The sequence below is a fragment of the Corythoichthys intestinalis genome, chromosome 6 (genome assembly GCF_030265065.1).
Source record: "Corythoichthys intestinalis isolate RoL2023-P3 chromosome 6, ASM3026506v1, whole genome shotgun sequence".
Classification (NCBI taxonomy): domain Eukaryota; kingdom Metazoa; phylum Chordata; class Actinopteri; order Syngnathiformes; family Syngnathidae; genus Corythoichthys; species Corythoichthys intestinalis.
This window is the reverse complement of record NC_080400.1, coordinates 39,907,702-39,924,527: the sequence shown is the minus strand read 5'-3', so window position 1 is coordinate 39,924,527 and position 16,826 is coordinate 39,907,702. Positions and strand designations below refer to the sequence as shown.

Genomic DNA, 16,826 nt, shown 5'->3' with positions numbered 1-16,826 from the left:
TTCTAATGCTGATTTCTAAAGAATGGAAAAAGATATGAACTTACTTTTTTATTCTGCTGAAAGAAGAGAGTATAATCTTTCTTTTGGTGGGTTCCATGTTTATATAGCAATAGAACAGAAATTTCTGTGGGCCTTGCAAAATCAGTCAGAATCCAGAAAAACGGCCAGGAGCGGAGGGCCTTGCTCTAGTGAAAATGGCTGGGATTGAATGAGTTAAAAAGAAAATCTCAACCACTCCTTGTTGTCTGCGATTTCTGCATCGCGACCCTTGTTATATCACCATGTTTCACCCATAAAATTAAAAAAAATCCGGCTGTGGCCATTCACAGCTGTGTCTTGGCACTTGGTGATACATGCTACATGGAGTTTTTGGATCGAATCAAGGGAAGTGCGTGATAATATCTCGTTAAAATCGTGGCGTCTTTATTTCTGCTCTTGCGTGCTCTTGCCTCCAGTTAGGATTTTGCTGGTTTTTTTCTGTTTTTTTTTAAAATGCCCTCCTGATCAAAATTTTTGTTCCCTCAAAAAATTTAGATTTTAAGCTTTCCAATGATGTATCACACATGCATATAGGACAATTTTGAAATGTGTCCAAATTAGGGGTCTCAGAGCGGAACTTCAAGTCACTTGAGTGTTTTCCGCCATATATACAGTATAGATACAGTATATACCTGTATCTAAACAGTATATAATGTTTTGAAAGGCTTTTTTTTAACATATAGGTTCTCAATGGTTGTTCATTTGTGTAAAAGTGGGCCACAACGAGTCATGACTGAGTGAAGTAGAAAAATGCAGGTCCACGTGTTGAGTCCAGCTGAGAATCAATGCTCAAAGAGCTAATTAAATCCATTGTGTTTTTAACAGCAGGATTTGATACCTTGAGTACACTTTACTGTATATGCAATCAAAACCAGATAGAAATAACTACTAGCAATCAGGAGCAATTCCTGTCTTATTGTTCGCGAGTAATACACAAGCACTTTCACACAATCACATGGGGTACTATTAAAAATGCAAAAGCACTCGTGAAGCACTGCATTAGGTATACAGTACATGCACAGTCTAATACGTGGGCAAAAAAATAATTATGTCCACACCAGCACGTTTGTAGAAAAAGCTTCCACAGCCAACCGCATTCATTCATTTTTAAGTAGTCATATCAATGTGCGAAAAATAATTAATTAATTAAATACCACCATCCTTAGCATGTATTCTTCAATATGAAGCACTCAAGAGTTTGTAAATAAATGGAAGCAAAAAAAAGCACCTGTGTAATTTACTCCAAATGTAAACATTGGTCTCACGGGAGACATAGGAACAAAGTTTGTCGTAGTTACTGACGTTTTCACAGTTCAAATCTTCGGTTATCAACGTCCACATGATGGCGCCACGAACACAGAATTCGTATATCCTCACTTTGGACAGTTTTTAAGAACCGTCATTTAAGTGTGTGTGTGTGTGTGTGTGGATGATTGGCCAAACTTCTTCTTTTTGCCAAACACTCTGCTACATGTAGGCATGGCCTTAAACACGCTAACCATTTTTAATTGAGCATGATTTATTGCACCTCAAAATCATGAACCTCAAAATCATGTAATGCATTTCAAAACCAAGGACCCCCAGTATGATAATTTCTTTTTGTATGCCATATACTGTATATGATCTAAATAATGTAAACTACTAAGCATTGCAGAGATTTATAATCATACCTGTTCATAGAACTCATTGACAATCCCCTCAGTCCACTGCAAGTGCAGCTCCTTGCACTTCAGTGGTCCATTGACATCAGCGAGCTTAATGCACATCTGGCAAACCAACGATCGGTCATTTTCGTTCGTCCAGTCAATACCAGACATTCCTTCGTCACCCACCTGTGTACATGTACATGATAAACAGATAGCCTCAGTTATGAAATGTGAATAATGTTACTCTGGTCATTTACCATTTTATTTATTTATTTATTTATTTTTTCTCGTGTGGTTTTTTTCCCCCAATTTATTACAAATTATAGACTGTGAGACATATATTACTTTTAGTTTTTTCACACTAAACTTAAAAGTAATATGCTATGAAACTTTTTGTTGTGCATTGGTGCACAATCACAACCCCCCCAAGGACCCCAAATATAGGTCCCTCCCTAATGTTCTCATAAACATGTCATGCAATAGCATTGTCTAAAATGTCTTTTTTTTGTACCTTGGCATTAAACTCTGCAAGGAAGTCAAAGTGTTTTTTTAGGTCCGTGGCCAAGATTGCTTCAATGACAAGAAATCGGAAGCGTTTGAACTCCACATGTTCAAGGTTAACCAGGAAGTTGTACTCCGGACGAGACATGAAGAGGTTCCACGCTGCAGCAGCATGGTGGTTTTCCAAAACAGAACGGTCATTGTATAGCAGAGCCTACAGTGAAAAAGAGTTGTAAATAATTGCCAATCCTACTTAAATTACATGCAATTCTGTTAATTTTTCCTCACATTAAAAGGTATAAAATCATCATGTTAGTTAAAAACACATCTTTTCCCAGAGTGCTTTTTTTTTTTTTTTTTGCCACCAATGACAGAGCATATAGACATTCACATTCACATCCATGTTCAGAGTTTTCCATTAACCTAACCTGCATAACTCTGACTCTGTAGAATGTGAACAGATGTCCCCTAGGAAATTCCACTCCAAGTATGAAAGAACATGCTAACTCAAAATGGAAAAATTTGCGGAATTGTCAACCTTACAAGTGTGATACAGAAATGGCAACCGCGACAAAACATATGCTAAAACATGTATAGCGATCCCTCGCTACTTCACGATTCAAACTTCGCGCCTTCAGACCTTCGCAGATTAAAAAAAAATAATAATAAAATAAATATATAAATACAGTTGGCGTTTGCTTGTTGAAGTTAACAATGATTGACGGGCGTTGAACCTTTGATCTTGCCAGAGAAGCTTGGGAGTGCTTCTTTCAAAGGTGCCGAGACCTTTAGCTTGTTATACATTAGCCGTAGTGTGCTGTGGCAACTGATAGTGGGTAAGTGAGCAGCGTGAGCGGATGTCAGTGGACTCACTCAATGAAGCATTTAATGAAGACAATCATTTTTCTATGTTATTCTTGATTAAAAACAATTCGGTGGAACAGTTACATGTTTAAAACTTATCATAATTATTACATTTGAAGTGCTTAAAAATAATATATATATACATATACAGATATATATGTACAGTGGTACCTCTACATACGAAGTTAATTCATTCTAGGACCTTGTTTGTGAGTCGAAATGGTTGTATGTAAAGCAGGATTTTCCCATAAGAATACATTATAATTCCATAAATTCGTTCCACTCTCTGAGAATACGAAAAATTTCAAATTTGCATTTGCATTTGCGTCTCCATTTGAACAATGTCGCAATTCCGCATGAAAACGATGTAGTATTCATGCGAGGCCCTAGGGGGCAGTGCAAATTTACAAGGCGACAGAGAATGATGCACTTTGACCCCACCAAGCTCCCTCAGCCCGGAAAAAAATATGCCCGCCCACTTGAAGCAATGTAATTTTTTGTTGTTGTTCAAAAAGGCACAAAAATAACATTCAACATATTTAATTTAAAAATATTATTAAAACAGTAAATTAAAGCCGACATTCCGCCATATTTGCTGTTTTTAATGTTTAGTAGCACCGCTGTGCACGCCCAATGTGATGTGTACGAGTGCTGACGTTAACGGCGCGGACTCGCGCCGCAGGAGCCTTTGATATACATGCCGAGGAAGCCCCCCTCAACCCCCTGCAATCGGATTCTTCCACTTTGGAGGCAGGATTCGTAATTTTTCGTCTTCGCCTTCCCTCTTCGCCGACACCATATGCATGCGAGACGAGTCCGCTACTCAGTCATTGCGTCTTTGTGTCGCAGAGTCGCCATGTAAACTGCCCCTAAATCCTTAATAAATACTGCTGGTACTATTACAAATGGCAATTACACAGCGCAAAAAAAAAAAAAAAAAAAAAAAATATATATATATATATATATATATATATATATATATATATATATATATATATATATATAAATCTGTATAACAATACAGTATAATAATAATAATAGAAATAATGATAATAATTCCAGTAATTATGTAACGAATCAGGTTCTGATGTGGTGGATGTGTTTTGCGTGGTGTACCTGAACGCACCGTGTGGCTGACGTGACAGAGTAAGCGAGGTGCATTACTTTCACTTGTCATGTTCTGTTGTTGGGGTCAGCTGCAGTGGACAGTAGGCGTGTTGTGTTGCACAAGTTCTGAAATAAATGATTAAAAACCTGACGAAGCTGGCGATTTCTTTGGTGATGTTACCACAATAATAATTTTCACCTTAACTTATAAAGACTGGCGAACGGAGGAGCAACGTCGCAACCGTATACATTCTACGGCCGTATTGTCGAGCCAGTTCACAGACGCGCACACAACGCTCATATTTTTCTATCATTTCCATCTTCATTCCGATGGTAAGTCTCGCCTTTTTTCACCACTTGCACGAACCTTCTTGGAACCCATGTTGATTTCTCTCACAAGAAATTCCGCCGTGCGTCCGTCTTGCGGTAAACAAAGAAACTGCGGCGCTGTCATAAATCGTCGTATTTCATCCATGTCGTCGGATGTAGAAACAAATGGGGAGTCAAACTTTACGACGGATGTCAAAAAGATCGTGTGTCAAAGCGTTCGTATATCGAGGTACCACCGTACATGTAAATAAGCTCCTCCTCTAATTCGTGGATTTTCGATTATCAGGGGGCTGTCCCCATTAACTGCGAGAAATGAGGGATCACTCTATTTACATAATTTAAAGGGGAAAATGGCCAAAGGTAGTAATTTGAAATATTTCCTTTTCATCCCCTTTTCATTTACCTGTGGTGCACTCGTTGCTACTAGAAAGGCATTAGTTCTTCCTGGATGGTCATAATCGTGCATGGCAGCAGCTACATACAAGGCCATCAGCTCCAGGCCTGGAATTAGGCCTGACAATGAGCCATAGCCTTCTTCCAGCAAAGAGTGCCTCTTGGATGACAGAAAGGACGTAGCACCGGGGGTTATGCCATTTGCCGAGTCTTTGGGCAAAGAGACAAAACAAAAAACAAAATACGTCTCTTAAGATGGTTCGAATTAGAGTGAACTGTGTTTATATGCTACCGGAGAAATGCTTCTCACCGTTGTGTATGCCGTTCTCAGTCACAAGAGAGGGCAAACTGGGCACAGGCTGAGTGGTGAGATACCAAACAGCATGCAGAACGTCAGTGGCATGAATCCTGTTGTGATCTATATCGAGCAGCAGAGGGCAGTAAATCCATGTAGTACAGCCTCATACAGTCTGTAGGCCTACTTAGGGCAGTAAATCCATGTAGTACAGCCTCATACAGTCTGTAGGCCTACTTATCAAAAAGGACCAGTGGTACAAGGTTGAGTGTTTACCTTAAAATGACGAAATGGTACAATCGAACAGCTTTTTGTTCTATTTGCGGGGCTCGAGGCAATTTCAAAACGTGTTTATTTTTACACAAAGAAGGGTGTGGATGCTGCTTAATGTCAAATAATCAAATTCAAACATGTACATATAATAATAATAATAATGATAATAATAATGATAATAATAATAACAATAATAATAGTAATACTAATAATATACGGAGTCCCATAGTTTATTTTGAATTGAAAATTTAATGACAATTTAAGCTAAGCAGTTTGTTGACGGTATCTTTGTTCACAACATTATGTACCTTATAGATGGATAGTGTAGTTTGGAATTCTGCTGAAATCGTTCCAACTAATAAGAACTAATTACTTGTTTTAACAGGCTCTAAAACTGTGCTCTGATAATCCTGTCTTGTGAAATAATTTGCAATAAATTATTAACATTCATTTATGATTATTATTTAAACGTTTATACGACATTTGGGACGCAGCATGGCAATAAAACATACGCACTGAGCCTTTAAAATTTTTTTTTTTTTTTTATGGATACGACCGTCATTTACCCAAATGTAGCAATCTCATTTGTAATGCCAACCAGGCAGCAGGCAGAAGAGTAAATATAATGATATTAGTAGTAATTACAATTACTCGCAACTACTTTAGCTTTGACCAAATTAAAAGCACTCATAAAACTGTCATTATCTTTCTATAGCTATATCAGACAACATAGTTAAACGTGAGTGTTCACACATTGGCAGATCAGCATCCATCACAGCTAATGCAGTGGTATGAAAAAATCTCTGAACCTTTTGGAATTTCTCACATTTCTGCATAAAATCACCAGCAAATCTGATCTGATCTTCGTCAAAATCACTCAGATGAAAAAACTGTGTGCTTTAACTAAAACAACCAAAACATTTATAGATTTTCTTATTATAATTGGGATAGTATGCAAACAACGACAGAAGTGGAAAAATAAATAAGTGAATAATCACATTTAATATTTTGTGCCCCCCTTTTGGCAGCAATAACTTCAACCAGATGCTTCCTGTATCTGCAGATCAGTCTGGCACATCGATCAGGACTAATCTTGGCCCGTTCTTCTATACAAAACTGCTATAGTTCAGTCAGATTCCGGATGTCTGGCATGAATCGCTGTCTTTAGGTCATGCCACAAAATCTCAATAGGGTGTAGGTCTGGACTTTGACTTGGCCACTCCAGAACATGTATTTTGTTCCTCTGAAACCATTCTGAAATGGATTTATTTCTGTGTTTTGGATCATTGTCTTGGTGCAGCATCCATCCTCCCATGTTTCATGGTGGGGAGGTGTTGATTTTGGTGAGCTGTTCCATTTTTCCTCCACAAATGACATTGTGTGTTACTCCCAAACAATTCAACTTTGGTAACATGAGTTCATAAAATATTTTGCCAAAACGTCTGTGGAGTGTCCAAGTTCCTTTTTGCAAACATTAAACAAACAACAATGTTTTTTTTTTTTTTTTCAGACAGCAGTGGCTTCTTCTGCGGAGTCCTCCCATGAACACCATTCTTGGCCATAGTTTTACATATAGATGATGTGTGCACATAGATATTGGACTTTGCCAGTGATTTCTGTAAGTCTTTAGCAGACACTCTAGGGTTCTTTTTTCCCTCTCTGGGTATTCTGCGCTGAACTCTTGGCATCACCTTTGGTGGACGGACAGTGCCAAACTCTTTCCATTTGTAGACAACTTCTCTGACTGGCAATTGATGAACATCTAGACTTTTAGAGATGGTTTTGTATCCTTTCCCAGCTTTGTACAAATCCACAATCCTTGATCGCATGTCTTCAGACAGCTCTTTTGACCGAGCCATGATGCACATCAGACATGGTTTCTCATCAAGACAATTCTTACCAGGTGTGTGTTTTAATAGTGGGCAGGGCAACTTTAAATCATTCATCAGTGATTGGGCACACACCTGACTGAAATTGTTTGGTTAAAATTGGTTTCAATTGCTCTTTATGTCTCCTTAGGCGGAGGGTCCACTTACTTATGTGTTCCTCCTTTTGTCATTGTTTGCATGCTATCCTCATTAAAATATGCAAACCTATAAATGTTTAGGTGGTTTTATCAAAGCAGACACTGTTTTTACATCCGTGTGATTTTGATAAAGGTCAGACCATATATGATGGGGATTTTATGCAGAAATGTGATAAAATTCCAAAAGGTTCAGATACTTTTTCATACCAGTGTATTTTGTTAATAAAAGTGTTGATTCTTTTTAATTGATATGAGATATGGAAGAGATTTCAAGTTCCCAGATGCTCTTTAAGTGGTTACGTGTCACAGAGAAGGCAGTTAAAGCAACATCGGCAACAATATTATAAATTGTACTCACAAGGAATATCTCTATATCCGTTCTCCAAAGCATGAAAGTAGTTCATGAACTCGACTACAGGAATCTTGAAGGTCTCAAACAGACCTGAGTCTTCAAAAAGCCTGTAGGACACCTGGGACATAGAGGATGAAAAAAAAAAAGTGTCTTCTTTACAGAAGGTTTTTTGTTTATTCTCAACCTTAAAAAAATGCACAGGTTAGCCCTAGCCAGCTTTGCAAAGTTGAAAATTGTCAGTTTTGACTGAAACTGCCAGAAATGCTTTAATAACTTAAGACACTCAGATTCCCATTCTCCGTGTCAAAACAGCTGAACAGGACAGGAAAAAATGATTTAATGAATATGTCAAAGCATCTCTTGTTGTGTAATTAAAGCACATTTGTATTTTAGTTACTATTATGTTATAATGTGTTCACGCTGAGTGACACTTTTGTGTCTTTGTAACCCTTTGGTTAACAGATGTCATTGTTTGTTTTGTCATTTGCTTTATTACTTATTCGTTATTACATTACCTAAAGATAGTACTTTTTATTTCAATTTATCAGCAAGAAAGATTTCTTCCCAAATTCCAGTTCATTCAGTTTTCTGTCAAATCACCCTCAAATCATGATGTTCTAAAATTCATGCTAACTCTTTTACAAATGTAAACCTTTCCTCTGTGTACCGTAATTTCTGGACTATAAGGCGCACCTGACTATAAGCCGCCAGCCACCAAATTTGACATGAAAACGGCATTTGTTCATAGATAAGCCGCACTGGGCTATAAGCCGCAGTTGTCCTAATTTTATTATGGGATATTTCCACCAAAAGATATTAACTGGTAACACTTCATTTGACAAAGGCATTATAAGACAGTCATGTAACCAAATGAACCACCATGAAGCTTTGAACCAATTGGCTGCAATGCCTTATTGTTTCAAAAATCTTCATTTGGCCATCACTGCTCCCTTGGGGGAGACAGTCAACCTCTGCTGTCACCTGCTGTCAACACTGTTGTCATCCAACATTCCTCCTAGTATGCATTGCGGCACTACAGATGTAAATAACAATTAAAAATCATGTTCTGTGCTAATTATTTCTTCAGTTACTGTTCCAGTTGTTTCATTAATTGCTAGCTATTGTATTTGGTAACATTTTTGGGGATAATGGTGCCATAATACTGTTATAATTATGACATGACACTGTCATAAGCATTATTGAATGCTTATAATAGATGTCGGTTAGTGTCATCCAGCAAATTATCTCACTTTTGAATGGACGTAAAAGATCTGAGCTAGACATAAATGGAGTTAGTGACATATTATGCCATGACACATATTGACATCTGTCATAAGCATTCAGTAATGCCCATGATAGTTTCATGTCATAATTATGACGTTCTTATGACAGTCTTATGATCCCGTTTTACCTTTAACCCAAATAAATCATCAAATAAGCCGCACTGGACTATAAGCCGCAGGATTCGAACTGAGGGGGAAAAAGTAGCGGCTTATAGTCCGAAAATTTGGGTATATTGACATTTTGTCTTGCTGCTAGTATGTCTTCTACTAAATTTCAGTCAATGCAGACATTACATATTTTTGTCCACCATTACTGATGTTATCCTTAGAAAAATGAAAAGATTACAGAGGTGATTTGTCCTTACCTGGCTGAGAATGCAACCCGTTTTTCCGTGAGTCCTCTCCACAAGGCTAAAAATTGGAAAATTCCATTTGTTGAGTTGACTCAGAAGAGGATCTAACCCTGGCATCACCAGAGGTTCTGTGGCCACGATTAGCTTGTTCTGCGGGTTGAGGAAAGAAAATAGGGGGAAAATGGCATAAATACAATTTTTAAATATTTGTTAAATAAACTCACTATTTCATTTGGTATTATATTACAACAATACTTTACACTGGGCTAAAATAATCCCCTATACTGTATGGGGACAACACCAGGTTCCCCAGAAGATGGCCAACAGGATACAGTGTGGTTATCTACAACCATAATGTTATATATTTCTGTAAATTTGCCAAGTAAATTTACTATCCCAGAATGTAAACTATCAACAGCAGCAGTGAGAGCAAGCTGGTGGGAGCGAAGCACTTGAATTCTCTAGACAGAATTTGGGGATAAATATTTGCTTTAGCTGACACTTCCGCCTGTCCTAAATCAATGGGCCTTGTAGCTATTCCAGCAAACAGATGCCCAGTGTTTGTTGCTGATGCTGAACAGCCGGCAAATATTCAAATACTTTCTAAAGAAAAATTATATCTCAGGGTTATGACTAAGTATACCACATGAACAACATAAAGTAAGACCTGCATTGATTGCTATGGTAAAGTACTGCATCTCTTGATGTGCATTTTAAAATGTCACATTAAAAAATTATAACAAATAAATCATAACCATCCATCCATTTTCTTTACTTGCTGTTTTTATTTAGGTGGTGGGTGGCCCAGATCTTATCACTAACTTTTGTACTGCACTTTAGATTGTTGTTTGCTGATCGCAGGCCAAAGTACTAAAAAGCACACACACTATGGGCAATTTAGAGTCCTTAGAATTAACCTGACATGAACGTTTGTGGAATATGGGAGACAGCTGGAGTACCCAGAGAAATTCCACACAACCACGGCGACAATATCCAAACACCACACAGGAAGACCGAGATTTGAACACTGAACTGTGAGACAGATGTGGTAGCCACTATTATCCCACAGTGCTGTCCAAACCTAAAGTTCCATATTTTTAGGACTATAAATTACACCTGAGTATGGCAGACCAGCCAAAAAATGCACAATGAAGTTGGAAAAAAATATATACTGTACATCGCACTGGAGTATATATCGCTTCTTTGAAGTGAATTCCATTTGAATGTATAGTCTATAGTAGTATACATTATAGCAGTGGTTCCCACCCTTTTTTGCACCACTCACTGCTGTGATGTGAGCCTTTTTTTCACGGACCAGCATTGTGTGGCAATAAAATACAGGAAATATAAAATAACAAGACAGGACTAAAAATGAACATTAAGTGCAGGGAAACTAACTCACTCGCTGAATCAACCTTTTTTAACAGAAGCCTCTCCTAAAACTTGAAGGCAAATATCCTTGGTCACAGGCATAAAAAGTTCTCCAATCATGAAAGGTTTCTTGGCTTGAGCATTATGGTTTGCCACGAGTAATGATGCTCTCAGTGCATTCGCTTTTGTGGATGTGGTGGCCCTCACTAATTGTTTCTGTCCTTCGTACTCGTGTTATTTTGTTTAAAAAATTCAAATGGCCTATCCATTATTCCAGGGTGCTACGTCTCTATGTGCCGGGCAGCTTTGAAGGCTCAATTGCATCGTTTGCTAATTTTTGTCCACATATTATGCAGAGTGGACTTGGCATAGGCTCCTCTTCTGACTCGCTAGGTGGCCTTTTCACGTAAAAAGCTGTCCAAAGACATCTGTTTTTCAGTCATCTTTGCTAGCGTCCGCCATTGCTGTGGTGTGCTGCCTGCAGTACACAGCCAGCAAGCAGGCAGCTAATGTTAAAGTTTCCATGAACTGGCGCTGGGCTGCTACTGAGCTGTGTAAACACCCCAATAATGGCGGCTACCATTAGAGGGCGACGTCAACATATCTCTTCTAAGATTAGTCAATACAGTAGGCAGCCAGATTGGTGTCTCAAGAGGCACAGGCGGCCCAGTAGCACATGCGCCTCGGACTGGTACTGGTTCCTGGCCCTGTGGTTGGGGACTACTGCATTATAGTGGTAGTATACCATAGGCGTTTATGCAACACATTAAGTTATTCGGACGATTATCGTCTAAACAAAACAATATATTTACCAAACTCTCGAACTCCTGCAAAATTATTTCCAAGTCGATTAAAATCTTGAACTTCAGCATCACTTCTGAACCCTTTAAGTGGGTGTCAGTGTGAAAAAAAAACATGTAAGTTGGACATGAGTATAAGTGTCAGGCTCAGCAAAACTTAAAAAAAAAAAAAAAAAAGGATGATTTATAGTCTGGAGAATATCGTAATTAATCAAATTTGATTCATGTTTTGGCTTCACCATCAAATGAAAACTGTTTGCTAACCTCAGGAGATGGCAACAGGGGGTGCAAAACGATGCTCTCCGATGAGTACTCTGGGCAGCCTTCCCGTGCCTCAGACAATTTCTTGCCTGCTTCGGCCTCTTCCTCATTCTGTGCAAAGTCGCTGCTGTCACTGTGGTTGGTCTCATAAGTGCTGTCATAGGTGCTGTCATAGTCTGATGAGGTTACCGCGCGCTCATCTGTGAGGATCACGGAATACGCAGTCAAAATTCATCCTTATCTAATATTACTATTTAGTAGGATTGACACAAGTAGCCTCTTACTAACTACTTAAACCAGAAAAAAAAAAAAAAAAATGCTTGCAAAAAAAAAAAAAAAAAAGCGGTTGAGATTTTGCATTTGTAAATGTCTTCCAACCTGTCTTTTTTTGACAGCCTTAAAGCGGAATTTCAGAATTTTTGACTTTGGCTTAATCTTTGAGTTAGCGGGGGTTAAATTAGTTAATGTAGTTAATTTTAACAAATTCCGTGCAGTTTGTTAGTTATTTATTCATTTCAGGGCTCGGGTGTGGCTAAACTAGCGCGAGTCAATGGTCCCTTCCTAGCATGACAATAATAAAAAAAAAAAAAACTAACAGATCTAACATTGTTAAATAAATTCAAAATGTAGATCATTGTTCAAAATACCCATGCGGTCAAAACAATGTCACACCAAACTGCTGTATTTCATTTATTTCTGCTGGACTATTTTTCTCAGCTGCGTAATGCGACCACAATAGAGAGGAGTGCTTCGGCCACTCGTGCTCATGCTGCATTCGAGGAATGTGGGAAGTCGGACCTATCCAACTCGGATGGTGCCAGTTGTGAATTCAAAGCTTTCCAACCGTTTTTTACTTTGGCCATCAAAACACAAGTTGACCTCCAGCAAACATGGGTTCTCGTAAGTGATCAAATAGTTGCAGAAAACGACGGTTTAGATAAATAGACCACACTGTAAACTGCCTTCTGTAGTTTTACAATTGACGGTCTGCTTTTCGACGGGCAGTGCATTTTATCAAGTGACGTCTGAATGAGGCAACTCGTGAAGTCGGGGTACTTTTTTTCCTGACTTCGCAACTAGGGCCCCCTAGTTCGAATGGCCTTTCCCAACTTCCTAGAATGCAGCATCAGTCTACAGAGTCTTGACAGAACAACGGCAACATAGTGAAACGAGCATTTCAGGCTGTGGAAACAGACAGAAGAAATGGACAAATGACAGTTTCCACAAATTCCCTATGAAGAACAAGAAACAACACAAACTGTGGATTCTTGCTGCTGGCTACGACATAAACAGAAATATCACTCCGCTCTGCAGCATGTTACTACAGAGCTAGTTCAAAAACGTTGCTGTTCATAGTGCAGTTATTGACATGCAATGGAAAAGTTTTAATAGCTTAATTCTGATAACATAGCCAACACTATTGATGGCATGGGTCATAGGTGACTTTCATGCGGGCAATGTTGTTTTTTATTGGCATGCTAGAACGGGCTTAGTGATTCGCGCCGGAGCCCTGAAACTAATAAATAACTAACAACAGGGAATTTGTTAAAATCAACCCCACTGACTAATTAAACATCGCTAACTTGAAGACTAAGCCAAATGTCAAAAATCCTGAACTTCCACTTTGATGAGGCCCTTTCCCTTTACAAAAACAACTTTTTTTACCGTTTGCGTAAGATTTGTGCAGAATATACAAAAGCATCTGAAATGCATGCAGGCATAAGTCTGCTGTGTACCTGGACGGGGTATTCGGTCTGTCTTAACAATAGATTCCACCCCATGGTTTAGTCGATTGCTAAACGGCCTGCCGCAGCTGATGAAAAGAGAGCAGAGGATGCATATTATTTCATTCTGATTCTCTGATTACTGACTCATTTCCTTTCCTCTTGATGCAGATAAATCAAGTGACTCATTTCCTCACAGGCGGCTGGTTATTTTACTCTCATTTTGATATACTGTATCTGTTCATTCTTTGTTAGAAAATTGGTGGTATTAATTAACAAGATCCAATGTGGTTTGAATGGCCACTTCAACCTGAGTCCGTTGCACCAAAAATTGAGAATGTCAGGTGATGGGCTCTGGAGAAAAATGTGTTGTTTGTTTCGGGAAACAAAATCACCTTTTCGGGGAGCATTATTTTGCAGTTTAACTTTATTATTTATTAACATATCCCTTTGACACTTAAGTTTAATCTGTTACTTAGAGAACCCTTCCAAATTTGCTGACATAATTACATTAAAAATACCCACCAATAAGGTTGTCCTGTAATTTCAAGTAGTCACTTAAAATTAATGTGAAATTCTAAAAGGCGTCACTTGCCCTAAAAGCTTGAATGATATAGCTCAAATAGATCACTATTCATGAGAAAAGAAGTATGGGCAGACGTACATTAAGTTGTATAGCTGATGCGGATGTAAATACCTTAAGGTAAAAGTTGAAATGTTGATTCCTGCCTCAAATTCCTCTTGTGATGTCAAACCCAAATGTTATTAGTGCATAACAAAAGTGATGAAATGGCTTCACTGTTCAAACACGTTTGGATGGGAGCTTAATGTGATAAATTACTGTCACCTTAGCGTGTAAGTTATTTTTACCTCCGACAGTGTGATGGAGGTCGCCAGTGAGGAGTGGTGGAGCTCGGGGCGCTCTGGCTGTGAGTTAAAGCTCGGTGGTGGCTCTTGGAGACCACACAGCCAGCGGTTTGCTCTGTCAGCGGCCCGGCAATCTCAGGAAGCTGAACTGAACATGTCTTGATGGTTGGACTGGAGACAGGAGAGCCCTGAACAGGGGGCGACGGACATGGAGAGCCCAGAGGTGATATGTTGGAGTGGGTGAAACCTGAAGGAGAGATTTACGCACTTTGTATTAAAGACATGCGGGATGACACTACAACACCGACCTAGGTATTGAAATGCTTAGAATTTGCAGCAACAGGAACAGAAAGTGTAATCCAATATTGAGTTTATCACCACTCGTAGTTATAACAGATGACTTTCTACTATATAAACTGCATATACATATAAATTACAAAAGGCCATTGTGGGACCAGTTTGCAAGGTCCTTCACACCTTCCAAAAGTTGGAAGCACAGAATTATACAGTATATATTTATACATATACAGTAGTGCTGCAACAATTAATCTATTAACTCGAGTAATTTGATTAGAAAGAAGCTTTGAATCAAATTTTGCTTCGTCGAGTATTCATTTAATTAGAGTGGCATTGTAATTGTTTGCTTTGAAAGTGTTTGCATTGTTTTAAAGATTTGGGTGGATACACTGCCCTCTAGTGGCAACAGTGAATAGGACACTTATATATGAAACTCAATTTATTTGGCTGAATTAGGCTGCTCCCTGTTGAGACCAACATAAGGTACATTTTTGTTTGAGCTAATATGTTTTTCTAAGCCAGTACTTCTCAAATAGTGGGGCGCGCCCCTCCAGGGGGGCGCAGAGCGATGTCAGGGGTGGCGCATGTGACCTCGGAGAACATGTTTTTTTTTTTTTTTTTTGCCGTACTAGAATAAAGTGTACTTGCACATCCACTCAGCGGGTGGCAGTGGCGCTCTCATTTTCAAAGTGCGCGCAGTATTTCTGAAGTAAGCAAGAGCAGACAGAAGAGAGATATGAAGAGCTGTGCGCCGTTTTCGAAATCCATTTTCCGGCCGGACTCATGCAGCCACCCACTGTCTTCTCCGGTTCTCACGTGTCCACCCGAGAAGTGCCATTTTCGGCTTGGGATAGTCACGACGACCGCCCTCACCTACGGTTCTCCCTCGGCCGCCGAGAATGCGCTTTTTTTCAGGCCGTTTGCCTTTGACTTCTAATACTGTGGGAGATGAGGAAAGACCACAGTTTACCGTGTTTAAAAATGATTATAGCGGACAGCCGGAAGCCAAATCAAGTAAGACGCCACTTAAAGACATTAGACCCCAATCTCATTGATAAGCCGCTTGGTTGTTTTTCAGCGAAAACGTGCCGAATATTGCCAACAATCGTCCCGCTTTGTCAGTGTTATGTAAGTAAACCATTGAGCACTGTTAGCATGCTCAATGCAAAAAAACCCCCACACCATTGCAAACTGGAGGTGATACTGTGAGCAGCGAGCAGCGAAAATAAAAACTGTCCTTCTTTCCCCTTCTATTCAGTTTTGTTTTTTCGGTCAAATTTTTTGGCATATTGTCCTCATGAGTTAATGTTTCTAATCAATTTAAATTTGTTATTATTTACTGATTTTATTTTTCAGTATCAAATGGTCAAAAATGTACCTTGAGTGTATTTTTACAGTTTGGATGTGACTTTTTTTTTTTTTTCATTCAGGCAAACTAATGCGCGTTAAGTCTTTTCTGTTACAAACAAAACAATGTTAATAAAGTTATACTTTATAAGTTGATATCTGTTATTTTCTTTAATAGAAAAAAAGGACACAATGTGAGGCAGAGGCGTACTTATAATAGTAATATTATAGACAAATGATACTGTTTACAGTGGCGGCAGAGTTTGGGGGGGCGCGAAGCATTTACGTCTTCCTTGGGGGAGCGTAACAGAAAATAATTGAGAAGCACTGTTCTAAGCATTCATACTTTAGTTTATACTGTAGATATATTTAGCATTTTTTGTGGGGAATATGTGTTTGAACGATTTGTTAGGAGCATTGTAAAAAAAAAATGTTAGCATTTTATAGCATTTAAACTAGCGGACATAGGCTATGCAAGTTAGCCAATTGTTCGCTTGTTGTACTTAGATCCTCATTTATTTATTTATTTATTTTTGATCATGTTTGAGGCTAAACTCTGGTATTTTGATTTCTTTTTAAATGAAAGTGTAATTCTGCATAGCTTGAAGAACCACTCAGGAATTTTATTTTACATTCGCATTTATTGCTCTTTTGAAAGTGCAATATTAGCAAGCCTTTATTTTACATCTCCCTAAAA

The 16,826-nt window shown here is 38.6% G+C and overlaps 1 protein-coding gene across 2 annotated transcripts in view; it reads right to left on the bottom strand.

Annotated features, from left to right (window-relative positions):
- LOC130917129 (cGMP-inhibited 3',5'-cyclic phosphodiesterase 3A-like) overlaps window positions 1–16,826 on the bottom strand; it is a 125,972-nt gene that overhangs the window by 15,362 nt on the left and 93,784 nt on the right. For both annotated transcript variants that reach the window (XM_057838218.1, XM_057838217.1), the window contains exons 5-13: window positions 14,489–14,732; window positions 13,631–13,707; window positions 11,898–12,094; window positions 9,475–9,612; window positions 7,833–7,944; window positions 5,191–5,298; window positions 4,891–5,090; window positions 2,197–2,400; window positions 1,710–1,871 (exon numbers count right to left, since the gene is read on the bottom strand). In XM_057838218.1, coding sequence (XP_057694201.1) covers window positions 1,710–1,871; window positions 2,197–2,400; window positions 4,891–5,090; window positions 5,191–5,298; window positions 7,833–7,944; window positions 9,475–9,612; window positions 11,898–12,094; window positions 13,631–13,707; window positions 14,489–14,732 — 1,442 coding nt within the window. The remainder of the gene's footprint in view (window positions 1–1,709; window positions 1,872–2,196; window positions 2,401–4,890; window positions 5,091–5,190; window positions 5,299–7,832; window positions 7,945–9,474; window positions 9,613–11,897; window positions 12,095–13,630; window positions 13,708–14,488; window positions 14,733–16,826) is intronic.